Source organism: Trichogramma pretiosum, unplaced genomic scaffold (genome assembly GCF_000599845.2).
Source record: "Trichogramma pretiosum strain Unisexual culture from Peru unplaced genomic scaffold, Tpre_2.0 scaffold51, whole genome shotgun sequence".
In the NCBI taxonomy this organism is placed as follows: domain Eukaryota; kingdom Metazoa; phylum Arthropoda; class Insecta; order Hymenoptera; family Trichogrammatidae; genus Trichogramma; species Trichogramma pretiosum.
Genome location: NW_019641226.1, coordinates 922,804 through 944,062, shown reverse-complemented (window position 1 = coordinate 944,062; position 21,259 = coordinate 922,804). Strand labels below are relative to the sequence as shown.

The 21,259-nt window shown below is 36.0% G+C and overlaps 9 protein-coding genes across 9 annotated transcripts; 3 read left to right on the top strand and 6 right to left on the bottom strand.

The window, feature by feature from the left end:
* Positions 1-267: 267 nt before the first annotated feature.
* Positions 268-2,889, bottom strand: LOC106648053 (allantoicase-like). Its single transcript, XM_014364709.2, has 7 exons — positions 2,743-2,889; positions 2,261-2,323; positions 1,801-2,011; positions 1,630-1,718; positions 1,219-1,560; positions 961-1,146; positions 268-896 (listed from the first exon to the last, which is right to left on the bottom strand). Exons 1-7 carry the CDS (start codon positions 2,806-2,808, stop codon positions 756-758), a joined length of 1,098 nt encoding a protein of 365 aa, XP_014220195.1. The 5' UTR covers positions 2,809-2,889; the 3' UTR covers positions 268-755.
* A 434-nt stretch (positions 2,890-3,323) lies between these two features.
* On the bottom strand, positions 3,324-4,695 carry LOC106660257 (copper homeostasis protein cutC homolog). The gene is made up of 3 exons (XM_023458289.1): positions 4,329-4,695; positions 3,890-4,097; positions 3,324-3,827 (listed from the first exon to the last, which is right to left on the bottom strand). Exons 1-3 carry the CDS (start codon positions 4,350-4,352, stop codon positions 3,358-3,360), a joined length of 702 nt encoding a protein of 233 aa, XP_023314057.1. The 5' UTR covers positions 4,353-4,695; the 3' UTR covers positions 3,324-3,357.
* A 98-nt stretch (positions 4,696-4,793) lies between these two features.
* LOC106660258 (putative odorant receptor 92a) lies at positions 4,794-7,228 on the bottom strand. Its single transcript, XM_023458250.1, has 7 exons — positions 7,045-7,228; positions 6,812-6,967; positions 6,690-6,733; positions 5,454-6,083; positions 5,188-5,392; positions 4,957-5,112; positions 4,794-4,896 (listed from the first exon to the last, which is right to left on the bottom strand). The coding sequence occupies exons 1-7, from the start codon at positions 7,129-7,131 to the stop codon at positions 4,846-4,848; spliced, it is 1,329 nt and encodes a 442-aa protein (XP_023314018.1). The 5' UTR covers positions 7,132-7,228; the 3' UTR covers positions 4,794-4,845.
* An 84-nt stretch (positions 7,229-7,312) lies between these two features.
* On the bottom strand, positions 7,313-8,555 carry LOC111693524. The gene is made up of 2 exons (XM_023458249.1): positions 7,769-8,555; positions 7,313-7,700 (listed from the first exon to the last, which is right to left on the bottom strand). Exons 1-2 carry the CDS (start codon positions 8,137-8,139, stop codon positions 7,313-7,315), a joined length of 759 nt encoding a protein of 252 aa, XP_023314017.1. The 5' UTR covers positions 8,140-8,555.
* Positions 8,556-8,641: 86 nt separating this feature from the next.
* On the bottom strand, positions 8,642-11,230 carry LOC106660448 (protein RFT1 homolog). The gene is made up of 7 exons (XM_014383416.2): positions 10,927-11,230; positions 10,426-10,628; positions 10,153-10,339; positions 9,786-10,073; positions 9,589-9,720; positions 8,886-9,518; positions 8,642-8,818 (listed from the first exon to the last, which is right to left on the bottom strand). Exons 1-7 carry the CDS (start codon positions 10,984-10,986, stop codon positions 8,660-8,662), a joined length of 1,662 nt encoding a protein of 553 aa, XP_014238902.1. The 5' UTR covers positions 10,987-11,230; the 3' UTR covers positions 8,642-8,659.
* A 149-nt stretch (positions 11,231-11,379) lies between these two features.
* On the top strand, positions 11,380-14,181 carry LOC106660455 (S-adenosylmethionine mitochondrial carrier protein-like). Its single transcript, XM_014383422.2, has 6 exons — positions 11,380-12,241; positions 12,350-12,506; positions 12,663-12,772; positions 12,958-13,198; positions 13,294-13,432; positions 13,502-14,181. The coding sequence occupies exons 1-6, from the start codon at positions 12,167-12,169 to the stop codon at positions 13,617-13,619; spliced, it is 840 nt and encodes a 279-aa protein (XP_014238908.1). The 5' UTR covers positions 11,380-12,166; the 3' UTR covers positions 13,620-14,181.
* Positions 14,182-14,293: 112 nt separating this feature from the next.
* On the bottom strand, positions 14,294-15,946 carry LOC106660477 (ras-related protein Rab-24-like). Its single transcript, XM_014383447.2, has 4 exons — positions 15,714-15,946; positions 15,137-15,225; positions 14,798-15,075; positions 14,294-14,684 (listed from the first exon to the last, which is right to left on the bottom strand). The coding sequence occupies exons 1-4, from the start codon at positions 15,825-15,827 to the stop codon at positions 14,563-14,565; spliced, it is 603 nt and encodes a 200-aa protein (XP_014238933.1). The 5' UTR covers positions 15,828-15,946; the 3' UTR covers positions 14,294-14,562.
* Positions 15,947-16,130: 184 nt separating this feature from the next.
* On the top strand, positions 16,131-19,046 carry LOC106660259 (flap endonuclease GEN-like). The gene is made up of 7 exons (XM_014383191.2): positions 16,131-16,535; positions 16,614-16,890; positions 16,957-17,243; positions 17,315-17,479; positions 17,576-17,741; positions 17,816-18,113; positions 18,194-19,046. The coding sequence occupies exons 1-7, from the start codon at positions 16,378-16,380 to the stop codon at positions 18,964-18,966; spliced, it is 2,124 nt and encodes a 707-aa protein (XP_014238677.1). The 5' UTR covers positions 16,131-16,377; the 3' UTR covers positions 18,967-19,046.
* A 1,006-nt stretch (positions 19,047-20,052) lies between these two features.
* On the top strand, positions 20,053-20,734 carry LOC106660261 (odorant receptor 2a-like). Its single transcript, XM_023458248.1, has 5 exons — positions 20,053-20,056; positions 20,095-20,137; positions 20,196-20,400; positions 20,470-20,625; positions 20,684-20,734. The coding sequence occupies exons 1-5, from the start codon at positions 20,053-20,055 to the stop codon at positions 20,732-20,734; spliced, it is 459 nt and encodes a 152-aa protein (XP_023314016.1).
* The last annotated feature ends 525 nt before the right edge of the window (positions 20,735-21,259 follow it).

The window sequence follows — 21,259 nt, the reverse complement described above, 5'->3', positions numbered from 1 at the left end:
ATTGTGAGAGCACCTTCACAACGTGTACACGCGTTATCGTCGCTGGAAAATCGACCTTGCGTGCTGCTGTGCCGCGTTCGCTCGTACTCGCTCGCGCACGCGATCGCGTCTCGAAATGCGTTCGCAACGAGAGAGAGGCCGACTTGATCAGCGCCGCTTTCGCGCGCGCGCGCGCAACGATCCATTTGCTTCATCGCGCATCCGATTCCTGCTCCTTTTCAATCAGATACAACGCTTTTTTTTTACTTTCCATCGGAAAATATTTATTTACGCAATACGACAAGTATAACAAGTATGTAGGCTAGTAGCTCCTCAGTCGCTTCGGACAAAAGCCACTGCCTTTGCACTTTTACAAAAAGTATTATACGAATCAACTTAAGAATAACAATTAAAATAATACAAGATTTGAAATACAATCGAGCAGTTACAGACACGGCAGTACGGGAAAATATTTTGTCTGCACTTGTTTGACTCGTCACAGGCACTTGAGCGAGTTACATGCTATATACGCTTAGTCGGGGGGTAATTGATACATACGGAGTCGCCTGCAGTCGGGGCGCAATCGCAACGAGCCAAACTCTTACTCAATCATCGACGTTACTTTTACGTAGCTCGGAGCTGCATACGCGTCCCTGTGCAGCATACGCATACAGCATAAGTACTTTCATTTTCTTCGCAGCTCGGCGGCGTACTCGCGCGCGTCCAAGCGCACTCGGATTCGAACGCGCGGCGTGATGCAGAATCGTCCGAGCCCCTTAGTGGCGACATTTGCTTCCGAAAATTCGGATTCGCGCCAAACCACCGTCGGGCTCGATGGTCACCTTGATGTGATTGACGGGCTGCTTGGTCGCTACGACGTTGCGACTCGTCAGGCCGTTGCTCCGATTGGCTACCAGCTGCGTCACAACACATGCTCCGTCAAATTCATTATGATTATAATGCGACGTTGTGCCAACTTACCTTAGTTTTTGGTAAAACGGTGATCCACGAGTCGTCGGAGCTATGGAGTTTCTCGTCGTTGCTCAACTTGGCCTCGATTTTCACGCTGTCCGGACAGTTGCCCTTGAAGTGCGTCGTATCGACTTGAATGTCATCGATGCAGACGTCGGTTTCCAGTCGCAGAATAGCCCATTCTTCCCCGTAGGCCTAGCCAAATTGTACGAGAACATAATTAGATTCGGTTGTCTCTAAAGTTCGCTCTGATTTTCTTAAATTCACCTTTATGAAACCAGAATCGTCGAGGTCGATCTTCCAGGGCCGCTCAGTCTTCCTGGCCGTCTCCCAGCCGTCGTGCATACCCTTGGAAGGCGACGCTTCCAAGAGAACCTCGGGGCTGCCGTAATGCGCGTTGCTGAACGCCACGCACTCGCTCCGAAGCATCAGCTGCTGTCGTCCGGTCGATTCCGAGCCGAAAATTCGCAGCCGAGCTATTCCGCCGTCGGGGTAGATGTTCAATCGCACGTGGCTGTACGTGCGGGGATTCGCGATTTCAAAGACGTGTTTGCGCGTTTCCGCGTGTCCACTGCGCAGAGACGTCATTGGGATTATCTCGTCCCAATCCTGCAAAAGCCAATGAGAAGATATTTTAGCTTGAGCGGAGAACCATCCACCGGTCCTATCCTATCCTACCTCGGATTTCAGTTCACGAGCTTTTTCCAATTCGACATCGGTAGCAGCCGTTCCCATCTTATTGCGTCGATCTTGAATGGGCTTCGGATCTGCGAGTTTAAAATGAAAATGAAGCCTCGAGGACTGTTGGTATCAAATGACAAATATTTGCGTGACAAGCAACCAACGTACCGTCGACTAAATGAGCCGCCTGCACGGAGAACCTCGGAGCGAAATTGCCCGTGAAGAAGGCCGTGTCGAGGTGGATGCTTCGGAGCTCGCACGGATCGCTGAGGGCGATTATTGCCCAATCGTGGCCGTCGATGCGCTTCCTCCGCGTCTCCCAGCCGTCCATCCACTTGCCGTACTCGGTGTAATTCTCGTTCCATTCTGGCTCTTCTTCCTATATTTATTATAGTGCATTTTAGACTCTAGCATACTAGATTTGTCCCGAACGTTCTTTCCGAGAAGCAATTACCCATGTAATTCTCGGACAGATAATTAGACCCGCAGAGACCAGTTTTATCAAGTTTTATAAAATAAGTTAATTAATTTGCGGCTTGTCATATCTCAACGAAATTACGATAGAGATCGGTGTGCACAATGGTGAAGACTTTCACCTTATCTTTTACATTATGATATAGCTACTAACCTTCAACAGATTTTCAGCTACTGCAAAAAAGTCATCAGTGGCAAACAAAATTTTCGCTCCATTCTGAAAAGATAAGGAAAGCGTTTTCATTCGTGCGTATTATACGCGTGAAATTGGTCGTGAACGAGCTGCACGGTAGCTGCCGAGGGGAAGCATATAAGCCATTCGTCGCGAGCTGTATAAAAATCTGCGCATTCGTTGGTGAGCGTTCTTTTGGCGAAAAAAAAATCATTTTCAAGGTACTCCGCGATCCTGTATGCAACACGCGCCAGAGAGATGTGAATTTCGACACGTCGTCCGCGCCGCGCAGTTACGCAAGTTTCTGCAGCTATATCAGGCAGTCGCGCGGAGGGCGAGTGAAATATCAGCGGCACGTATATCTGCGAGAGTAAAAAATTAATTATACATTTAAATCGTTTCATCGATTTCATCAACGCGACCGATCGCTTCGCTACCGATAAATCTATCTATATACATTTTACCTTTTGGCTCGAAACGTCCTTGTAAGACTCGCGTGCCTCCGCTGACTCGTTTTTCGCACCGTCCATCTCGGCAAAGTTCAAATGATGTATACGTGATCGTTCGGCACTTGTTTCGTCGATCGGTGTCCTAAACTGGGATCGTATAGCTTTTCGGGGCAGGGCCAATGTGAAAACCAATGTGCACCGCTACTGTACGCGCAAACGAGTCTCTCGACTTATTAAGTTCGCACTCGTTCGAGCTCGGCGGGTTTATCTACGGTCGCTCGAAAACAGCCGCACATTGACGCATATTATTTTACGTTATTATCGCGCTTGGACGTTGCTCTCTCCCCCGTTCTGCAAGCCGCGGCTGGCTAATTGTGTATAAACACAATCCGACTACGCAAATTATTGAGCGACTGAAAACAATTATCGTGTGTCGTTCCTTATTTATGCCAACGACGCGCAAGAATGTTTCACTGTTTTATCGAAAGCAGATTTGATTTATGACGAGTATTTGGCCTCTAGATGTCTACAAAAACTGCGTATCGAGATACAGATTTATCTTCTAGGCAAAAGTAATTGTAATATGTTATTATTTGACAAAAAAAATTTATTAAATTGTACACAATAGTATTATTTATTTAATATTTTGACCATACGTTGGACCGTATCTTTATCGGTAATGGTTATTCCTTTCGGGCAATTAGTCGACTTCTTGGCCGAACCATGAAACTCTCTGGCTGCGGTTTCGTCTCTTATTTGGCCAATATTATGCTCATTGATACCAGCCCCCGGAACGATTATTATATCGTCGGCTGCTTTCTCAACGAGCTCGGCTAAGAGCCTCGTTCCTTCGAGGGCGGATCGCTTCTGGCCGGATGTGAGGATCCGTTTGAAGCCGAGTTGGCGTATTTGCTCCAACGCTGCGAGTGGATTCGCAACTTGGTCGAAAGCCCGATGAAACGTCACCGGACGTGGATTCGCCGCTTCGATTATTTTTTTGCAGGCTGATGCGTCGATGTTATTTTGATCGTCTAAAGCGCCGAAAACAAAACCAGCGATTCCGAGCTTCTTGAGCTCCAACACGTCCTCTACCATTGAGTCTGAAGGCAACAATTTAGTTAAATATTATACGCACTGAAAGAGACGATAAACATTTTCTCACCTATTTCTTGAGACATGTAAACAAAATCACCACTTCTGATTCGAATCATGGCAAACACTGGAACGGATGAAACCTCCATGGCTAATTTGGCCAAACCAAAACTTGGAGTGAGACCATCTTCGGACAGTGCGCTACACAATTCCAAACGATTTGCACCCCCTTCGGTTGCATTCTTTATGGATTCATAACAATCCACGCATATTTCCAGCTACAACATTGATCGTGTTAAAAGAAATTTTCAAAGTTCGCGGCTTTAAAAATTCGTATTCCCGCGCACGCGCAACTTTAACTCTCGTAGCTAGATAATGTTGAATCTTTGTAGCTTCAGAAGGTTTAAATTAAAAAAATTATGTAATTCTGTAGTATACGTAAATTGAAGATATAATTGCAACGATTTTGAAGTCTTACTATTGGAATAATGGAACGATAAAAAACTTACGATTGGGTCAGAGATGAGAGGCATGTTTCAAACAGTATCAAAGCAGACACTTGATCGCAATGACGATTGAAGAATACTAAAAGACGGAGCAGAAGCAAGGGTTCAGGAGCGAACTCATTTTTTCTCCTACCTTGCTTACATATCTCAAGTCTACCACAACTTTCATTTTGTCAGCTCTTCTGTGAATTCTCTACATATTTATCTCTACTTCTCTTTCATAAAATAGACCATAGATTTTCATCTTGATACATGTACATAAAATGAATTAACAAACGTTATTTTTCTCAATGTTTTATGTCATAAGAGGAAAATCACAATTAAATAATAATGATTGAATATCAATATAAGAATTATCTCTTGTTGCTAAAAAAATTTACGACACTTTTATCGATTTGATTATTTTATGTACTCTTATATATTTTGAAAAATAATTGATTGTGATGTATTTTTGATAAAAATGAAAGTGAATCACACTTTACATGCAATACATATAACCTGCAGTTACATCAAGAGTAGTCTACAAAGTGGACTTGAGAACATTGAAAACCGAAAAGGATAATTTGACAACCTGAAAATGATGAAAAATCGGTTTTTAGTTATTTTGGAATTTAGATTGATACCAACTTACAGCCATAAAAGATTCGAGCGTTAGATAGACGTAAGCGCCGCAAGATATGAAAATCGGTTTAGAAGCTCGACTCATAATGAAAATGATGTTTTTTTTAAATTCTTTTGACATAGGATTCCAGTCGATAGCAGCAATAGCTTCAAAAAGCGTCGTGCTCTAAAAAGGAGCGGGTTACAATTATATCTTCGGAAAATTGACGTCAAGATTATAGCAGGGTGGCGACCAACAAACCTTATAGGTGATTTCGTTTCCAAAATAGCAATAGACAAAAAATTCGCCCGTTACGCAGACGAGGTAGAGCGCGTTGAAGAGTATCTCGGGTATCGTCCCGGCGTTTAACGACAGTTTGTACACACTCACGCAAATTACCAACGAGTTGATGCAAAACTCACCCACTATGATACCGTAAAACGTATCGCACAACGTTTCGGCGAGGCTGCAATTAACAAAAATTAACGCCGATGATACGTTCATTTCAATTCCGTTGATATACGTACTTGTAGGCATGCAAGTGATGCTGAGCCAGTTCTCGGATGATTTGCACCTCCATCTGCCTACTGCTACGGTTGGACAATTTTCCCGATGCCACCTCTTTCTCGAGTTGCTCCTTGATCTTGTCCGAAGCTTTGCGAAATCTCAATTTCAAGATATCCAGCTGAGAGCAGAGCTGCATCATAAAGCCAACGATCAAGGCATTATTCGTCATGGTGCCTGCAGTGACGAGGATACAGCTGAAGGTTTGATGAACGTACGACAAGCTGAAAATCAGGGTGTCGTTCAAATCGTAGGGCAGCAAGACTTTGTAGGGTAGCTCTCGGCTATGGTTGATGAGAGGCCCGAAAAGAAAGATCACTGCCGCGAGCTCAACGACGCACAGCATAATTATCTCGATTTTCCTACCCATTTGGTCGTACGTCTTCTGAATGGCTGATTCGCGCTGGCACCTAGCTAGACAAAATGGCTCGGAGAGCATGTCAACGAGTCGGATGATTTTCGCGCGGTTCCACAGATCGCAGCTGCCTTTGAAAGACGCAAAGCCGGTCGACAGCACGACGAAGAACGTCTCGTTGAACTCGTCGAAGCTTTGCCTCGTCAGCAGCAGTCCGGCGGTCTGGCACACGACCAAACTGTACAAGATTGTCACCGACAAAACGCTGTAGCATCGGTAAAGTTTTTCAGTCAAGCCCGAGCTTGACCAGCTCCGAGGATACCAAAATCCCATCAAGCTCAGTACTTTGAATTGTAATTCCAGCATACTTTCACGCTTGGCATGTACTTGAGAGGAGCGTTCGATAGCCAACGTAATCAAGAGTATTTTTTCATCGTTGCATAAAGTAGCTTCTATTAATTTGGCTTACCTACAGCCTGCACTATATAATTACCTGCAGTTCTTAGTACTTTTTTAAGCTATAATTAAGCTTGCGTTTGCGAGCTGCTTTGAGAAAAGGGTTGATATTCACTTTTAAACATATCACAAACAGTATATACAATGCATTTCAAAGATTTTTTTAATGACTACTTTCGCGGATATTGATTTCATGGAGACCAATGTATCACAAAAGTTTGCAATTAAAATAGAAGTTGTGAGAATATATATATCTCTTCTATTTGATAGTTAAAATCGAACAAAAAATTTTTAAATTGCTGTACCATGTACAATCATTCGGAAATTGTGTGAACTTTTAATATTTTGCTACTTCATCCAGAACCACAAATCGAAAATCGTGCTTCACTTTCGTCGCATAAAATTTAAAACAGCGTAGGATATCCTCAATATCTAGAAAAAATGTTTATATTTCAACAAACAGCTATTAAATAATAGTTGAACAAAAAAATATAGATTCATTCAACTTACGTTAACAAAAGAATCTAAAGATAAAACCATGTAAAATAATTTACTAATTGAGACGGATTTCATGCTTCTTGTTATCATAAACAAGATCTTTTTCTTTGATTTTATGCTCAAATCTGTCCAGTTCGAAGCAAAAAGACCTAGAGCAAATTCTTCGCTCTGGAAATGAATATTTAAGGACTTGAAATATCTTGCATATTTTTTATAGAGTTGGGACTCGATTACTACCAACTTACTTTGGATGTTAGCTTGTTTCCAAAATAACAATAAATAAACATTTGCACGAGGGCACAAGACAAGTAAAGAAGTCTCATGACAACCATAGTGTCGACCGTTGTGGCACTCGATAAATTGTATACGTTAATTGTCAGTAAAATGGAGCAAGTTACGTATTGAACAATGATCGAAAAACCAAAACCTTTTGTTATCATCTTTGCTAATCTGCATTTATCATTTACATTCATTACATCAATAATAGGTGACATTTTGGCTCATTTTTTTGACTCACTTGAAAATTAACAACTGATGTGTGACACACTCCTCGATCAATCGACTTTCGCAAGATTCCACATAGCCATGGGTGCTGTTGGCAATTTTAGTTGCCTTCCTAGCGACATTTTTGATGCGATGGGCCAAAATATCGAATTGCGAGCAAGTGAATAGTAAGACAGTAGTTAGAACCAACTCATGATGCAACGCCATTATTGCAGCGACCAAAAAAAAACCGACATCTGGAATAAAAAACCACCAGAAATCTTGATCGCTCAGCCCATCAAAACCAGTCCAGACTTTAACGGGCAAAACTCGCTGGTTTTTATTTTGGAATAATATTGGCAAGACCCATGCGAACCAAGTAGCTCCTATCATGATGTGAAGAGAGTTAAAAAATTTCCTGTAATTATTAATTAGTTATTATAGGAAATTATAATATTCTTTCAATTCACGCGAATTATTGAGTACCTTAAAAATATGCTATAATTTTTCTCGATGAGTACTTCTTCAGGATCATGTAATCTGCTCATTCTCTCACAACGAGTTATTTCGATAATTTTTATTAGGTATTTCCTGCCAAGTCTCATGCCAACTGCCTTTAAAAAATTATTTAACACCGTCAGTAACATCATAACCGTTTCCAAATAGTCTTCTTCATTCAGATTGTTGTATAACAAAGCCAAAATCATTCCAACAATGAGTAAAATTGGCATAGGGAAAATCAAAACTCTGTTAACCGTATAAATTAATTTGTTCACCGTCGAATTATTTTCAATTTCTGGTGTCCAAACACCAAATATTGATTGCAATTGAAGCAAATTATGGAATATTTTTCGCATCTTTGCATTCAAATCTAAATTCTTTGTTTATGGTTGAAAGTAGGTGCGAAAATAAACACATCAATTGTAATGGCCATCTAATAATATTCACCAAGAGTTGAAGCTGACTTAAGGATAAATTACTACTTCCAGTATGTAGGGGTAGGAAGTCGTAAATAATATATTAGCTGAGGGATCCTATGAAACGAATAAAAAATCTTTCTTTTGTCGATTTCTCATGAATTTTTCATGAGCTGGTTGTAATGTACATACGATGTAGTACAAGTAAAATAATACCTATACATAAGTGCATATTGCGAGCTATATTTGCTAGATTCATGCTGCAAAAAATAATACTTAAAGACAGAGCGTAAAAATAAAACTTATTATTATTTAAATATTCGTATTTACAATATTTTAAACAAATATAGATACTTTGTACTATAAAAATTATTCATGAGGTAGACTTTGTACGGACAAGAAATACAGTTAATACATATAACAGTGGGAAAATAGATATAAATCTGATTGATAAATTGATTTATTCTTCTTTAACATCACTATCGCGCCTTTCCAGCCATTTGTTGAAGCCGACTTTTAGTAGATCATAATTGTCATAAGCCCACGATGATGCGACAATAATAAACATTATCACACCGATAAACAAATGTAAAAATTTATCTTCGGAAAAGTAGTAAGCCTGTAATAATAATATAAATATTATTAATGTGGTTCGATTTTCGATTAAATAAGCAAATAACTCTTACTTGAGATATAGAAGTGACTAGAGCAGCCACTATGAGACTACCAGCGAAAAGAGATTTTGGCACGAGCCCGAGAAGCGGCTTGTAACTAGTTTCCTTGTATCTTCGATCGATGAACATAACCGAGTGTACAATTCTTAGTATCATGTTAACGCAATTACCAAAAATAAATCCAACCGGCCCGAACCAAGTTGCAAAAACGTAAGACGCTCCGAGAAAAGCAATTGATTCGTAGATCATTATTAAATTGTTTTTGTTAATCGTATCGCTGTCGGCGGTTGCGTTGGTATATCCTTCGGTAACTCCATTAATACCCAACAGCAGCACGGCCAAGCAGTGCGCCCTGAGTAAGAGGACCGGTAAATCATCGATGAGTTTTTCTCCACCATAGAGCCACAAGAGTAAGGATGAGTAAGATTGTCCAAAAACTAAAACAATGAGCCCAATAGATGTTACACCTCCACAGAGGTGACGCAGAACGTTTGAGCTCTCTTGGATTTTGGCTGGATTTTGACGGCTTATGGGTCGATCACGTTGGATCATTTGTGTAAAGTAAAAATAACTGCTTTCTTCGATTGGTCGGAAGATAAATCGAGCCGCTAACGAACCCAAATTGTTTACAACTTCATATATTCCCTTGAAAATTAAATAAATTAAAATAAACGTGTATTGGTTAATAGGGTAGAAATAAAGAAATTTTTATTACCTGCTCTGAAAATGTTAAAACAGGTAAGATTGTCATAATAAGTCGTTCACCTTCTGTTAAAACTTGTTTGAGTATTCCTTGCTTGAAAAAACTCCATGTAAGAATAGTCAATTTTCGATCCAAATATGAATCCTAATAAAATCATCAATTACTTATACTGAACAATTTCGGTATTAAGTTGTAATTATTTTACTTACACTGTTCTCAAGCTGTCCAGGTAAAAATTCTTTTATAGTAACAAATGGAAATTCTGACTCAATGTATTCTTCTACGCCATCATCACTTACTGACATTCTTCTCTTCAATTTGTGCCTCTTCAACCGCTTTATATAGATATGAAAGTAAACATAAAGACTTGTAGTGTAAAATATAGCTGCTACTAATTGAGCAACTCCAAAAGCAAGAAGTGCATTTTCTGGGTTGTAAAGTATCAAAAAAACAAATGTTATTGTTCTAAGTGCAATCATGATGGTATCTAAAACAATCTGATAAATAATAAATAAAATTTTTCATTATATTCATCAATTAAAAGATAATTTTTAATTACTGTCAATATGAACTCACTCTTAGCCTAACAAATAAAAATGCACTGGCGATAAGTTGGATCACCAGTGATGACAATTCTATCACACAAGACACAGCAACTGCTACTACAGCAAAATTGTAGTAAGGAGGTAAAATTTCACTAGTTTGCAAGACGTTGAGCCAAATGTACCCAAAGATAAAAGACATCCCAACGCATATAGGAACACTAAAAAAAGTTGAAATAATATTCAAAAGTGAAAAAAAATATATAAATATTTGTATTTATTGGTCTAAAGTAACTAAAATACTTACGTTATCCATAATAAATTAATAACTTGAGCCCAATTGTGTTCAGCAGTGTTTGTAAGACAAGCTTTCATGAATGGTTCTTTAGATAAAAATAATATCATGGATTCCAAAAGTAAAAGACGAACATTCATCACACCCAAAACTGCTTGACCTACATGCCTCACCACAAAAGCATTCAGGACAAATGTAACCCCTCGACATAAAATCTGTCAAACAACAATAACAATTGATCAGAAATGTACAAGTTTCTTTGTAAATATTATAGTTAAAAATGATATTAGGACTCTGTTAATATTATATCAGTCAATAACAAAACAGGTTCAAAATATATTTTGCACATTTGGACAAAAATAGCTACCACATTTTAACAATGAGGTAATCTAAACAAAGAATTGTGAAACAAGTTGCCAAAACTCATTTGTATCTTCAGAAATACACAAATGTCAATGTCAATTAGGTAGCCTATTGGTTCAAAAATCATAAATTATTATTTCTTAAATTTACCTGAAAGATGATGTTAAACGAGGCATTTTCGAGGCTGCTTTTGAGAATATTAGGTGCCATTGTAGCCTCTGTCAATTCAGCAAATGGTATATTCGTATTAATCCAAAACAAAAGAATCGTGGGTTCCCAAGGTTATTGCATAAGCCGGCGACCTTGAGAGTCGCGAGCTGTTAATGATATCGAATTGAACGCTCATCTCCTAGACACGCTGCCTGATAATTATCTCACTCTGCACATAGACATAGTGCGTAGTTGCGGGCTCGTCTGGGCTCACCGTCATGCGTGGACATACTGCAGGCGATAATCTGCAACATCGTCCGCCGCTGCCACCGTCGATCGTCGCCGCCGCCCAGCTGGGGTACTCGCGCGTGTCGTAGCAGACAACTTTGCAGTTTGCTAAACGAGCATGAACGCACGCAAATAAGTCAGGCTTGGGCCACGTGGTAGTACACCTGCTAGGAAAGGTGGGGATCACAGATTGGTCTTATCGTAGCCCCGTGTAAATTATAACGTTCCAAGGGCTGATGTAAATCCGCTGAAAATCCGAATTTCTCAAGAAATGAAACTTGAATTTCAAAATCAAATACTTCGTTGAAATTTTATCTCGTTTTTCAAATTGAAAACTAAAATTAAAAGCTTTAATAATCGGTAGAACGAATTGGAATTTCCAAAATATGTATATTTTATCAAAAATCGCTCGAAATTTTCAAATCCAGTATCAATCATCTATATTAACTTCAAAGACATTTTGCTAATAATAAGTGACATTGGATCCTTCCAATACTGAAATGTGTGATGCATACAAATTTTCTTTTCTCCATCTTTCATTGATGAATTTGATTTTTTTTAAGAAGATTGCTAGATTTCCAGTAAAATTCCAGACCGGAAATGCAGCGATTTATATTGAAGGTGGCTGCATGAAAAGTTTGCTATGTCATGAAAAAGCTGCAGCACGAAAAAAAATTTCAAACCTTTTGATGTGTTAAAACAAATTCGATAAGTCAACTTCATTATCGTGACGTCATACTCGTTGCTATCCCCTACCATCGATCGGCGTACATACCTGCGAAAAAGCTCGGCTGTCGTCTGCTTCTCAAGCTTGCGTGCTGCAGTCTTCTGCTAGCTGCAACGAACCGCGTGAGATTAGGTCTGTGTTGTGCTTTCGACTAGTGCCGCTGAATGAATGGACCACATTTTCTCTTTGAGGAAAAATTGTCACATGTAGTTGATTGTCTTGACAATGATGCACAGCGGTGATGGCAACGATAAAGATCACCCGACATCGGTGAAACATGTTTTTCTCACATCTTTGGTCGTAAGTAATTGATGAATTACATCAGCTCCAATCATACCGATCAATTATTATTTTTAAATCATTCGTACTATCGGGAATGATTGAATTGAGAAGTAATGTCTTATACAGTCAGGAGCAGCTGCAGGTGTTTTTTGCGATGTAGTCTTTTTTCCTTTGGACACCTTAAAAACGAGGCTGCAGAGTCAACATGGATTTGAAAAATCTGGAGGATTTCGACAAATTTACAAGGGTATTACTCCAGTTATCATTGGCTCTGCTCCAGCAGGTGAGAGTCTGACTATTTTTATACATACAATTGTGTGACATTGGTTTATATTATTGATCAAACTATATTTTTAATATATATGCAAGTAGCACTAGTATATAAATTAACTGACTAATGTATTCTAACTAAACAAATTTGGATTTTTTGACCATGTAGCTGCACTTTTTTTCGTGACTTATGATGGTATAAAACACTTGGTGCAGCCAAATTTGCCATCCCAGTATCATTCTGTAATGCACATGGCAGCTGCATCATGTGCAGAAATGGTAGGCAAATTATCAAATTTTTATAATTTTTTTTAATCTATACAAACCTAATTAATTTTTGGTTAAATAACATTGATTTAATAATTTAATAATTACAATTAGTTTTTATAAACGCACAGAAAAATATAATTCAACTAAAAATGTATTCAAAAAGTACTGCTAAATAAAAATTGTTCTTCCAATAGGTTGCATGTTTGATTCGTGTACCAGTGGAAGTAGTTAAACAAAGAAAACAAGCATTACTGGCTGATTCAGAACGTTTAAAACTTAGAGTGTTATTCCGTGGCTATGGTAGTACAGTGCTTCGAGATTTACCATTTGGATTGTTACAAATGCCTTTGTGGGAATATTTTAAATTAAGCTGGACTGATAGAGTAAAAAGAGAGTGTACACCTGTTGAAAGTGCTGCTTGTGGTGCTTTATCGGGTAATAAATTAATGATATATAATTATGAATAGCACTATTTTAACACAATAAATTTTAAATTGCTTTTATTTGTAAATTTCACAACTATATTTCAGTGGCTATATCAGCAGCAGTCACAACACCTCTTGATGTTGCCAAAACAAGAATTATGCTTTCATCAACATCAGCTGATAAGAAAGAAGTTCGTATATCAACTATGCTGATAGAAGTTTACAAACTTCATGGTGTTAGAGGGTAAATTTCTATCTTCATAATTTTTGTACAGTTGTAATAACATATAATTTCTAAAAAATTTGATTGCAGATTATTCAAAGGAATAAGTCCTAGAGTTGGTGGTTTTACAATGGGTGGATTTGTATTTTTTGGAGTTTACGAAAGAGTACGTAACTTTTGTAATGAGGAATTTCAAGACCAATCCTAGTTCTCAATAAATCAGTTATTCTATTACATCTCAGCATTTTGGCTCAAAAAGTTTAAATATATTCTATCATTTTATTTACATAATCCTTAAATTTTAATAATGTAAATACAATTGTAAACAAAAAAGGCACAAATGTTTTGAGTACTTGAGGATCGGTGAGAATGTGATCTTTTTCTATTAACTCGCGCCTTTTAGGTAAAGATTTTATTGTATAGTGGAACGCGGCTGCATTTTCTAAACAATGTCAATTTTTACTAAAAAATTGTAAAATACAATTATTGCTACCGTACTTATTACGGAATTTGTGACTTCATATAAAACACAAATGCATTTAATAAGATATCTCAAGGTACAAAAATATAGATATCAATGCTGCATATTTTTTTAAACATGCACCAAATTTATGAAAGTACATAAACTATATAGAAAGTATTATTCATAAAAAGTTTACGAACGCGTGCTATAAAGTTTCCTATTTTCATGTTCTTTGATATTTTAATATTAAATATTTAATGTACAGAATTTTTCTTGACACTCAGATAATAATTATTAAAAATAGTCATTTTGGCAAATGAATAATACATATCTATAAATTTTAAATCAAAAATTGTTGGCAAACTGAAAAGTTTTTCATAGTTTATATCATAATTATAAGAGTAAAATAATAGAAGTGATTTCAAAGTATAATTTAAAACGATACTTTTTTAATTTTAATGGAACTTTCTCAAAAATTGTAATATGTCTATATGACTGTATGCTCTTTGAGAGTAATTGTATTATACTTTTTTATATAAACTTATGAGTATTATCACTTAATATTCATGATACATTTTTTTGGGTCATGAGTGTGGACGCTCAAAATGTATCATGTCAGTAAAGCATATTTTCACAGTGAATTTTCAGTCTAGAAAAATTTATGAAACAAAATAAAATTCAAAAATTATCACACAAAACAGCAGCGAGACTGTTTGCTTTCTTCCTTAAGCGTAATAAAATTTCCAACTGATTTAGAATTAGTTGGATTTGATGCCAGATAATCTTTAGCAATAGCATTAAATACTTCAGCTGTAAAGAAAAGAAGAGAATAAAATTATTCTTTAACATCAAGTCTTGCAATAAATGTATTAAAAAAGTTAATTGTATCCATTATCTTATTTCATTACAATTAAAAAACTTACCAACATTTTCTCCTGATTTACTTGAAGTTAGGAAAAATTTACATTGGACTCCATCTGCATATCTATTAACAATGTCTATTTGAGGATTTGCTAATTTGGGATCTGCATCAATAAGGTCTTTTTTTGTTCCACATAAATATACTACACAATTTTCTTCAATGCTTCTCAATTCTCTCATCCAAAACTTGGCCCTAGCAAATGATTCTGGATTTGTAAGGTCAAAACATACAATAGCAGCAGCAGCTCCTCTGTAATATATTTTTGCCATAGCTTGATACCTGTAGAAACAAGATTCATGAATCATCTTAACTTTTAATTATTAAAATTTTAAATCCTTACCTCTCACTACCTGCTGTATCCCAAACTCCTAAAACAAGCTTTTTATTGTCCAATTGCATTTCTTTAGAAGCAAACGCTGAACCAATAGTCTGAGAAAATTAATTTAATTAAGAGAATTATAAATAATTATTTAACAAAGAATAAACGAATAAATGAAGTTCTTTTAAGTGATATTAGAGTAGAGATAAATAACGTGAATACCCGAGTGCGTTAATTCCGTCATAAAAATAGAATGCGAAATATGAATCATTCAAAATTTAATCTCACTAAACTAATAATAATTAATGTGAGCAGCAATACCGAAAATTAAACCTGACAAATTTTAATCTTATAAATTATTTTCGTATTCAAAAAATACCATGATTACACAATTAGGAAATATTAGGCTTCGTTATGAATATTGGCTCGTTCTTACATAAAGATTGTCAAATAACCCATTCAAGTGTATCGTAAAATTCACTTGAAGCAAATAGAAGATTCATCGCCACAATGAACAAAGAAGAATGTTAATGGGCACTATACGATTATACGTTCATGAAAGTAAACAAAGAAAAACTGACAAGCGATATGCACTCACATTTTGATAGGAAAGACTTTCGTTGAATCGATCATTTACAAAACGCTGCATTAGGCTAGTTTTGCCAACATATTCGTGGCCGAGTAACACAATTTTTATATCTACACGACTCATTGTTCACAATTGTTAACTTCTTAAAAAAAACTTTGAAATGTTTTGTATCATCTGACGCAGGGCATGTTACACGCAGAAAGTAGTTTCAGGCCAGGCTGTTGTGCCACTACTAACAAGGACCTATATATTACTGCAGCCTGTGGCTTGCGATTTGCAGCGTGCGATTCCGCTCCTATCGTCAAGATGAATCAGTGTTTTTCTGCGAACGAAGCGTCATCTGTAAACTTCGTATCATTCGAGCAGAAACTCTGCTGTTTTCAAATAAAACAGTTTAACAACTTGCGTCTCTTGCGCTGTGTTTACGTGCGTTCGAATCAGTTTCTTATGCTTACTTGCATTGACTTGCATAATCATGATTTGGTTCGCGCTTTGATTTTTTGATAACTACTAGCCGTATAGTGAAATGTTTTTTATACAACTTTTTATCATTTACTGCAAATCAAAAGTTATAGTTACTTAGAGAAGATATGAAATTAAGAAGTTTACTGAAAACTTGATAGTATCTGAACTAATATTGAACTTCTATAATAAATTCGTTAAGGCATTCAAAATGGGAGTGAAAGATCTGTGGAATATACTATCACCTATAAGTGAAAGAAAACCACTTTTTGAACTTCAAGGCAAAGCTATTGCTATAGATTTAAGTTGCTGGGTTGTTGACAGCCAGACGGTTACCGACAACCATGCTCAACCAAAAATGTATCTCAGGTATAGAGTTTACCCCTTTATTATATAGAAAATTAAACTTTTATACACTGTTTATTTAGATTCATCACTTTTTTGCAGAAATTTATTTTTTCGTACATCTTACTTTCTTCTACATGATATATTTCCTGTTTTTGTTCTGGAAGGAACAGCACCCACTCTAAAACACAAAACCATTGCTAAAAGAAACGAAGAGCGAAATGGAGGCGAAGAAAAGAAAAAAGGTCAAAAAGGAGGAAGAACACGTTTCAATCATGTTTTAAAAGAATGTGAAGAAATGTTGAAGTACATGGGTTTGGTTTGTGTCAAGGGTTTTGGAGAAGCTGAAGCTATGTGTGCATACTTGAACGCAGATGGAGTAAGTTCATTTTGGTAACAAAAAAATTATTTATTATAAGTAATTTAAAAAAGATTTTACTTTTAGCTAGTTGATGCCTGTATCAGTCAAGATAGTGATTGCTTCCTCTATGGTGCAAAAGTTGTCTATAGAAATTTTTGTACAAGTACTCAAGGAAATCGCACAACAAGTGGTGGCTCCATTGATGAATATTCTATGGAAAAAATCCAGTCTGTTTTCAATCTTGGAAGAAATAAAATGATAGCCTTAGCTCTTTTATTGGGTTGTGATTATGATGACGGTCTGCCTGGGGTTGGCAAAGAAGCTGCCCTCAAATTGTTTAAGATTGTTGATGACTGTAATATTTTACAAAGGTAATTAAATGCTTTATTCAGTTACTAATAGATGTTATGCCTGAGTTATTTAATTAATAAACTTGCTCTAGAATGAAAGAGTGGAAAACAAATTCTACCAAGTATCAAAAAATGGAAGCAGAATTATCAAATCCAGAAATTTGTACAAACTGTGGTCATAAAGGAAAAGTGAGATCTCATACAAAATTTGGCTGTGAAGATTGCGGAACAACAACAAAGTGCAATGACTCTTACAAGTATGTTGATGATGACTTTTCATTAACTATTTTAAAATTTATTAAATTTATATTTGAATTTGCATATTGACCATGGAACAAACTAAATTGTTTCAGAGAAAAACGGTTATTAATTTCAAATGAATTATCAATGAGAAAAAAAGCTTTATTAGTAGATAATTTTCCTAATCAAGGACTAATAGATGAATTTTTAATTCGTACTGGTTCTATACCATCAAAGTTAGACTTCAAATGGAGTAAACCAATAATTGTCAAATTCATTGTGAGTTAATTTTAAATTTATTGAATGGAATTTAGATGATAACATTTATTAAAATATATTTATAAATTGTACAGGATTTTATGGACCGAAAAGTTGCATGGGAACCCTCTTATGCATTTGCTAAAATATTTCCTCTTGCTACTCGATGGCAGCTTGTCAATCTTATAGAATACCCGATACAACAGCGATTAAATATATCAGGTGTATTTTTTCCCGAAAAAATAAAAAAAATTCGAAATATTCGTAGTGTTGCTAGTTATGAAATACTTTGGCTTGATAAAGATAAGCTTTTAGATGGATTATATTTAAATGCGCCCAACACTGATGACGATCTTTCTGAAGAAGAGAATCCAGATAAACTGACAGAACTTGGTAAAATTTAATAACATTCTTATAAACTAAAAATTCTATTTATAACGTACTAATTATAATTTTTTCACTGTAATTTACAGTTACCATTGAACCTCAAGATATTGTTAACAAATGTTATCCAAACATAGTGCAGGAATTTGAAGCCGAACGTAATGCTAAAAAGAAAAAACCTGCACGTGCACGTAAAAAAAAAGATGATGAAAATGTGGGCGACAATGTGGAAAAGAGACCTGTGCGTCGAAAACGCGTTAACAACGCAACAGAAATAAAGAACAATCGGAAAATTGTAGATTTCATTCAAAAAGTTCCAACGGCTATAGAAAAGCCACTACCAGCACTTGAAGAGGCTTTTGATCGCCTTAGCATAACACCAAAGAGAATGAAAAAGAACACACCGAAAAAGCGAGGTCCACAATTTGAACGAGTTATGGCGACAGAGAAATTAGATTCTATCCTAAATGGCTCCTTGGAAATGATGTTCAATGAATTAACTCCAGAAGATTTCGCTAGCGACCTCGACGTTTCTTTAGATATGTCTTTGGTTATTGATAATATCGTTGGTGCAACTAACAGTGAAAAAGTAGAAAATGTGTCAGATAAAGAAAATTTGGCTAATGAGTTGGGTGTGAAAAAGCCTAGAAACAGAAAATCTTCAAACATAATACTTGATGAGCATGAAGTAACCGACGAATTTGATGCTTTTAACAAATCTTACGTACCTTTGGATAAAAGGATTGGAAATGATAAAAATTTTGCGAATAAAGCGAATGAGTCTTTAATGTCTATCGATACCAACGTATTAAATAGAATGAGTATAGGTATTGAAAGTCTTTTAAATGCTTCGGACGACTGATGAATTATACGATAATGTATGTACATAAAGTGCAGTATTATTATTTTTAATACAATTATTCAAGATGAAAATTGAATAAAATTTTATAAATTAAACCAAGTGATTGGAATTTTAATTTTTTGTGCCTTATTATAATGTATTCTTAACTGTAAATCAATATGCAGGCCGTATAATTGCTATAACTTACCGTTGCAATGTAATAAGAGTATTCATGAATAAAATAGGCTCGAGCGTCTATGCACTAAATAGAGACTTAAATTAAATATTCATATCATTATGAGCGATACTGTTTTTGACCAAAGAGGCTTAATATCATAAGTATTCATTGCAAAAAGAAACATTTGGCATCATGGAACAATACGATCTAATATTTTACACTTTGTCGCTTGCTGGAATTTGGCGTAACAATTTAAAATCGCACCCAGTCCTCTTTAAAATTCATCCAGTGTACAGCTTTATCGCCGCGCCAATGCCCTATTTCCTTTTAATTGGAATGACTAGTCGATTACTTTTCAAAGGGTTAAATTTCGATGAAGCAATCGAAAATATGCTTCTTATTTTGACCGTTTTTAATATCGTACTGAAATCCTACAACTTTTTTCGTAAACGTGACCAATTAGAAAAGCTCATGAGAGCGCTCCACTCATTCAGAAACGAATCACGCGATGATGCTGTTGAAAGGGGAATTCGAGACGAGCACAAAAGCTTTATAAGGTTTTATAATGATTCAGCAACTTTCATGAAAGCGAATATCATTCACAATCATGCAATGTTTTTTTTTTAGATTCTTGATACTTTTGATTTACACACTTGTAGGTTTCACATTGCTTGCCTGGTTGGCTACACCATTTTTTCAAGCACCGAATCGTCGAGCTATGCCATTTCCAATCTGGATACCCGGAGATTATTTGCCAGACAAAATATTTTGGAGAATTTATGCGTTGGAAGCTTTTGCAATTTCATTGGTCGCCTGCGTAGCCTTGGCAAACGATTGTCTGATATTAGTTTTTTTTATGTTTCTGTGTGAAGAAATGGTAATACTGAGTCATAAATTACAATGCATTCCTCAAAAAATTGATAATCGTCATGCGCTGTCAACCGATCACAAAAGTGATGTACTTGAAACAGAATTGTTTCAAAAAGTAATCAAACAACATCTACGTTTGTATGAGTAAGTAGAAAAAAAAATAGTTATTAAAAAATTGAATAATCTTTGTTGCTTATTGCAGCTTGGTGGATCTTATTCAACGAACTTTTAATGTTCCTATTAATGGTCAGTTCTTCACGAGTTATTCCGTTGTTTCGATCAACATTTATCTTCTTACGACTTTTCAAACCTTAAGCATTCATTGCCTTTCGGTACTTCTACACCTAATGTGTATGCTGGTGGAGTTTCTGATTTACTGTTGGGCAGGAAACGAAATAACAATAAACGTATACATTTTTAAATTTAAAAGTTATAAATAATAACGAAAGATTGGTAAAATAGCTCAAAAATTGCAGCATGAAAAGTTTCGAAATTCTATCTTTCTTATAAATTGGACCAAGTTAAATTTGAGATCTCGCAAAGGGTTAATATTGATTGCTGCTAGAACTGTCAGACCGATCGTAATGTCGAGAAATTCTATTATGGATCTTTCTTTGCAAACCTTCTTGAAGGCAAGCTCTAAACTTTACCATTATAAAACTAAATACAAAGTTAATGTTTATGTTGTAGGTTTTGAAATTATCGTATTCTGCATTTAATGTTGTTAGAAGAGCAACCTAATTTCATTTTATTTATAATATAACAGCATCGAACAGCACGTTAATTCAACGAAAATTACATAATATATAATCAGTCAAAAAGTTTCAGAATAATTGACCTACAATAAAATACTTTTTAGTATTTCAATGAGCAAGTGTATGTATTTTTCCAAAACTTTTTTGTTTTAGTAGATTGATTCTTTACTTTTGTTAAATGAATATGATATGCACGTAACTTTTCTGAATTTCTTAATTCAAGAACACATACTTCTACATTCTGTCAAACATTTTTCAATGCATTTAACCGCTTCCAACATAAGCTTCGTGTCATCCAACCGTAATTTCAATCTATTATCCTCGCAAGCTTTTCTCGATGAACACTCTTTATCCATCGCACACTTCAAAGCTTTTATCTTATCCTGCAAAATTTGAGTAGAATGATTATTAAAAAAAAAAATTTTTAATTAATAAGCATGCCTTGAGGTTTTGCTGCTCGCACAATTCATTCTTGACCTTCTGCCGCCAAACTGCTTGCTCGCTAGCCAAC

Bases quoted from the DNA above. Each gene is read 5' to 3' on its own strand.
- LOC106648053 (XM_014364709.2), bottom strand. From the start codon at position 2,808: ATGGACGGTGCGAAAAACGAGTCAGCGGAGGCACGCGAGTCTTACAAG. The intron at 2,324-2,742 runs GTAAAATGTATA...TTATCTTTTCAG, and splicing joins AGGACGTTTCGAGCCAAAAG to AATGGAGCGAAAATTTTGTT. The intron at 1,719-1,800 runs GTACGTTGGTTG...TTAAACTCGCAG, and splicing joins GGCGGCTCATTTAGTCGACG to ATCCGAAGCCCATTCAAGAT.
- LOC106660257 (XM_023458289.1), bottom strand. From the start codon at position 4,352: ATGCCTCTCATCTCTGACCCAATC. The intron at 4,098-4,328 runs GTAAGTTTTTTA...TCAATGTTGTAG, and splicing joins CTCTCATCTCTGACCCAATC to CTGGAAATATGCGTGGATTG. The intron at 3,828-3,889 runs GTGAGAAAATGT...TGTTGCCTTCAG, and splicing joins TTACATGTCTCAAGAAATAG to ACTCAATGGTAGAGGACGTG.
- LOC106660258 (XM_023458250.1), bottom strand. From the start codon at position 7,131: ATGGTTGTCATGAGACTTCTTTACTTGTCTTGTGCCCTCGTGCAAATG. The intron at 6,734-6,811 runs GTAAGTTGAATG...CATTTTTTCTAG, and splicing joins CTTTAGATTCTTTTGTTAAC to ATATTGAGGATATCCTACGC. The intron at 6,084-6,689 runs GTGAAGCACGAT...AATCTTGTACAG, and splicing joins TTAAATTTTATGCGACGAAA to TTTGGTCGTGTGCCAGACCG.
- LOC111693524 (XM_023458249.1), bottom strand. From the start codon at position 8,139: ATGCGAAAAATATTCCATAATTTGCTTCAATTGCAATCAATATTTGGT. The intron at 7,701-7,768 runs GTACTCAATAAT...TAATAATTACAG, and splicing joins AATTATAGCATATTTTTAAG to GAAATTTTTTAACTCTCTTC.
- LOC106660448 (XM_014383416.2), bottom strand. From the start codon at position 10,986: ATGGCACCTAATATTCTCAAAAGCAGCCTCGAAAATGCCTCGTTTAAC. The intron at 9,721-9,785 runs GTAAGTAAAATA...TGATTTTATTAG, and splicing joins CTGGACAGCTTGAGAACAGT to GATTCATATTTGGATCGAAA. The intron at 9,519-9,588 runs GTAATAAAAATT...TTAATTTTCAAG, and splicing joins TTTTAACATTTTCAGAGCAG to GGAATATATGAAGTTGTAAA.
- LOC106660455 (XM_014383422.2), top strand. From the start codon at position 12,167: ATGATGCACAGCGGTGATGGCAACGATAAAGATCACCCGACATCGGTG. The intron at 12,507-12,662 runs GTGAGAGTCTGA...TTGACCATGTAG, and splicing joins CATTGGCTCTGCTCCAGCAG to CTGCACTTTTTTTCGTGACT. The intron at 13,199-13,293 runs GTAATAAATTAA...ACTATATTTCAG, and splicing joins TGCTTGTGGTGCTTTATCGG to TGGCTATATCAGCAGCAGTC.
- LOC106660477 (XM_014383447.2), bottom strand. From the start codon at position 15,827: ATGAGTCGTGTAGATATAAAAATTGTGTTACTCGGCCACGAATATGTT. The intron at 15,226-15,713 runs GTGAGTGCATAT...TAATTTTCTCAG, and splicing joins AAAGTCTTTCCTATCAAAAT to ACTATTGGTTCAGCGTTTGC. The intron at 15,076-15,136 runs GTAAGGATTTAA...TTGTTTCTACAG, and splicing joins GATACAGCAGGTAGTGAGAG to GTATCAAGCTATGGCAAAAA.
- LOC106660259 (XM_014383191.2), top strand. From the start codon at position 16,378: ATGGGAGTGAAAGATCTGTGGAATATACTATCACCTATAAGTGAAAGA. The intron at 16,891-16,956 runs GTAAGTTCATTT...TTTTACTTTTAG, and splicing joins CATACTTGAACGCAGATGGA to CTAGTTGATGCCTGTATCAG. The intron at 17,742-17,815 runs GTGAGTTAATTT...TAAATTGTACAG, and splicing joins CAATAATTGTCAAATTCATT to GATTTTATGGACCGAAAAGT.
- LOC106660261 (XM_023458248.1), top strand. The intron at 20,138-20,195 runs GTAAGTAGAAAA...TGCTTATTGCAG, and splicing joins CAACATCTACGTTTGTATGA to CTTGGTGGATCTTATTCAAC. The intron at 20,401-20,469 runs GTATACATTTTT...CAAAAATTGCAG, and splicing joins GAAACGAAATAACAATAAAC to CATGAAAAGTTTCGAAATTC.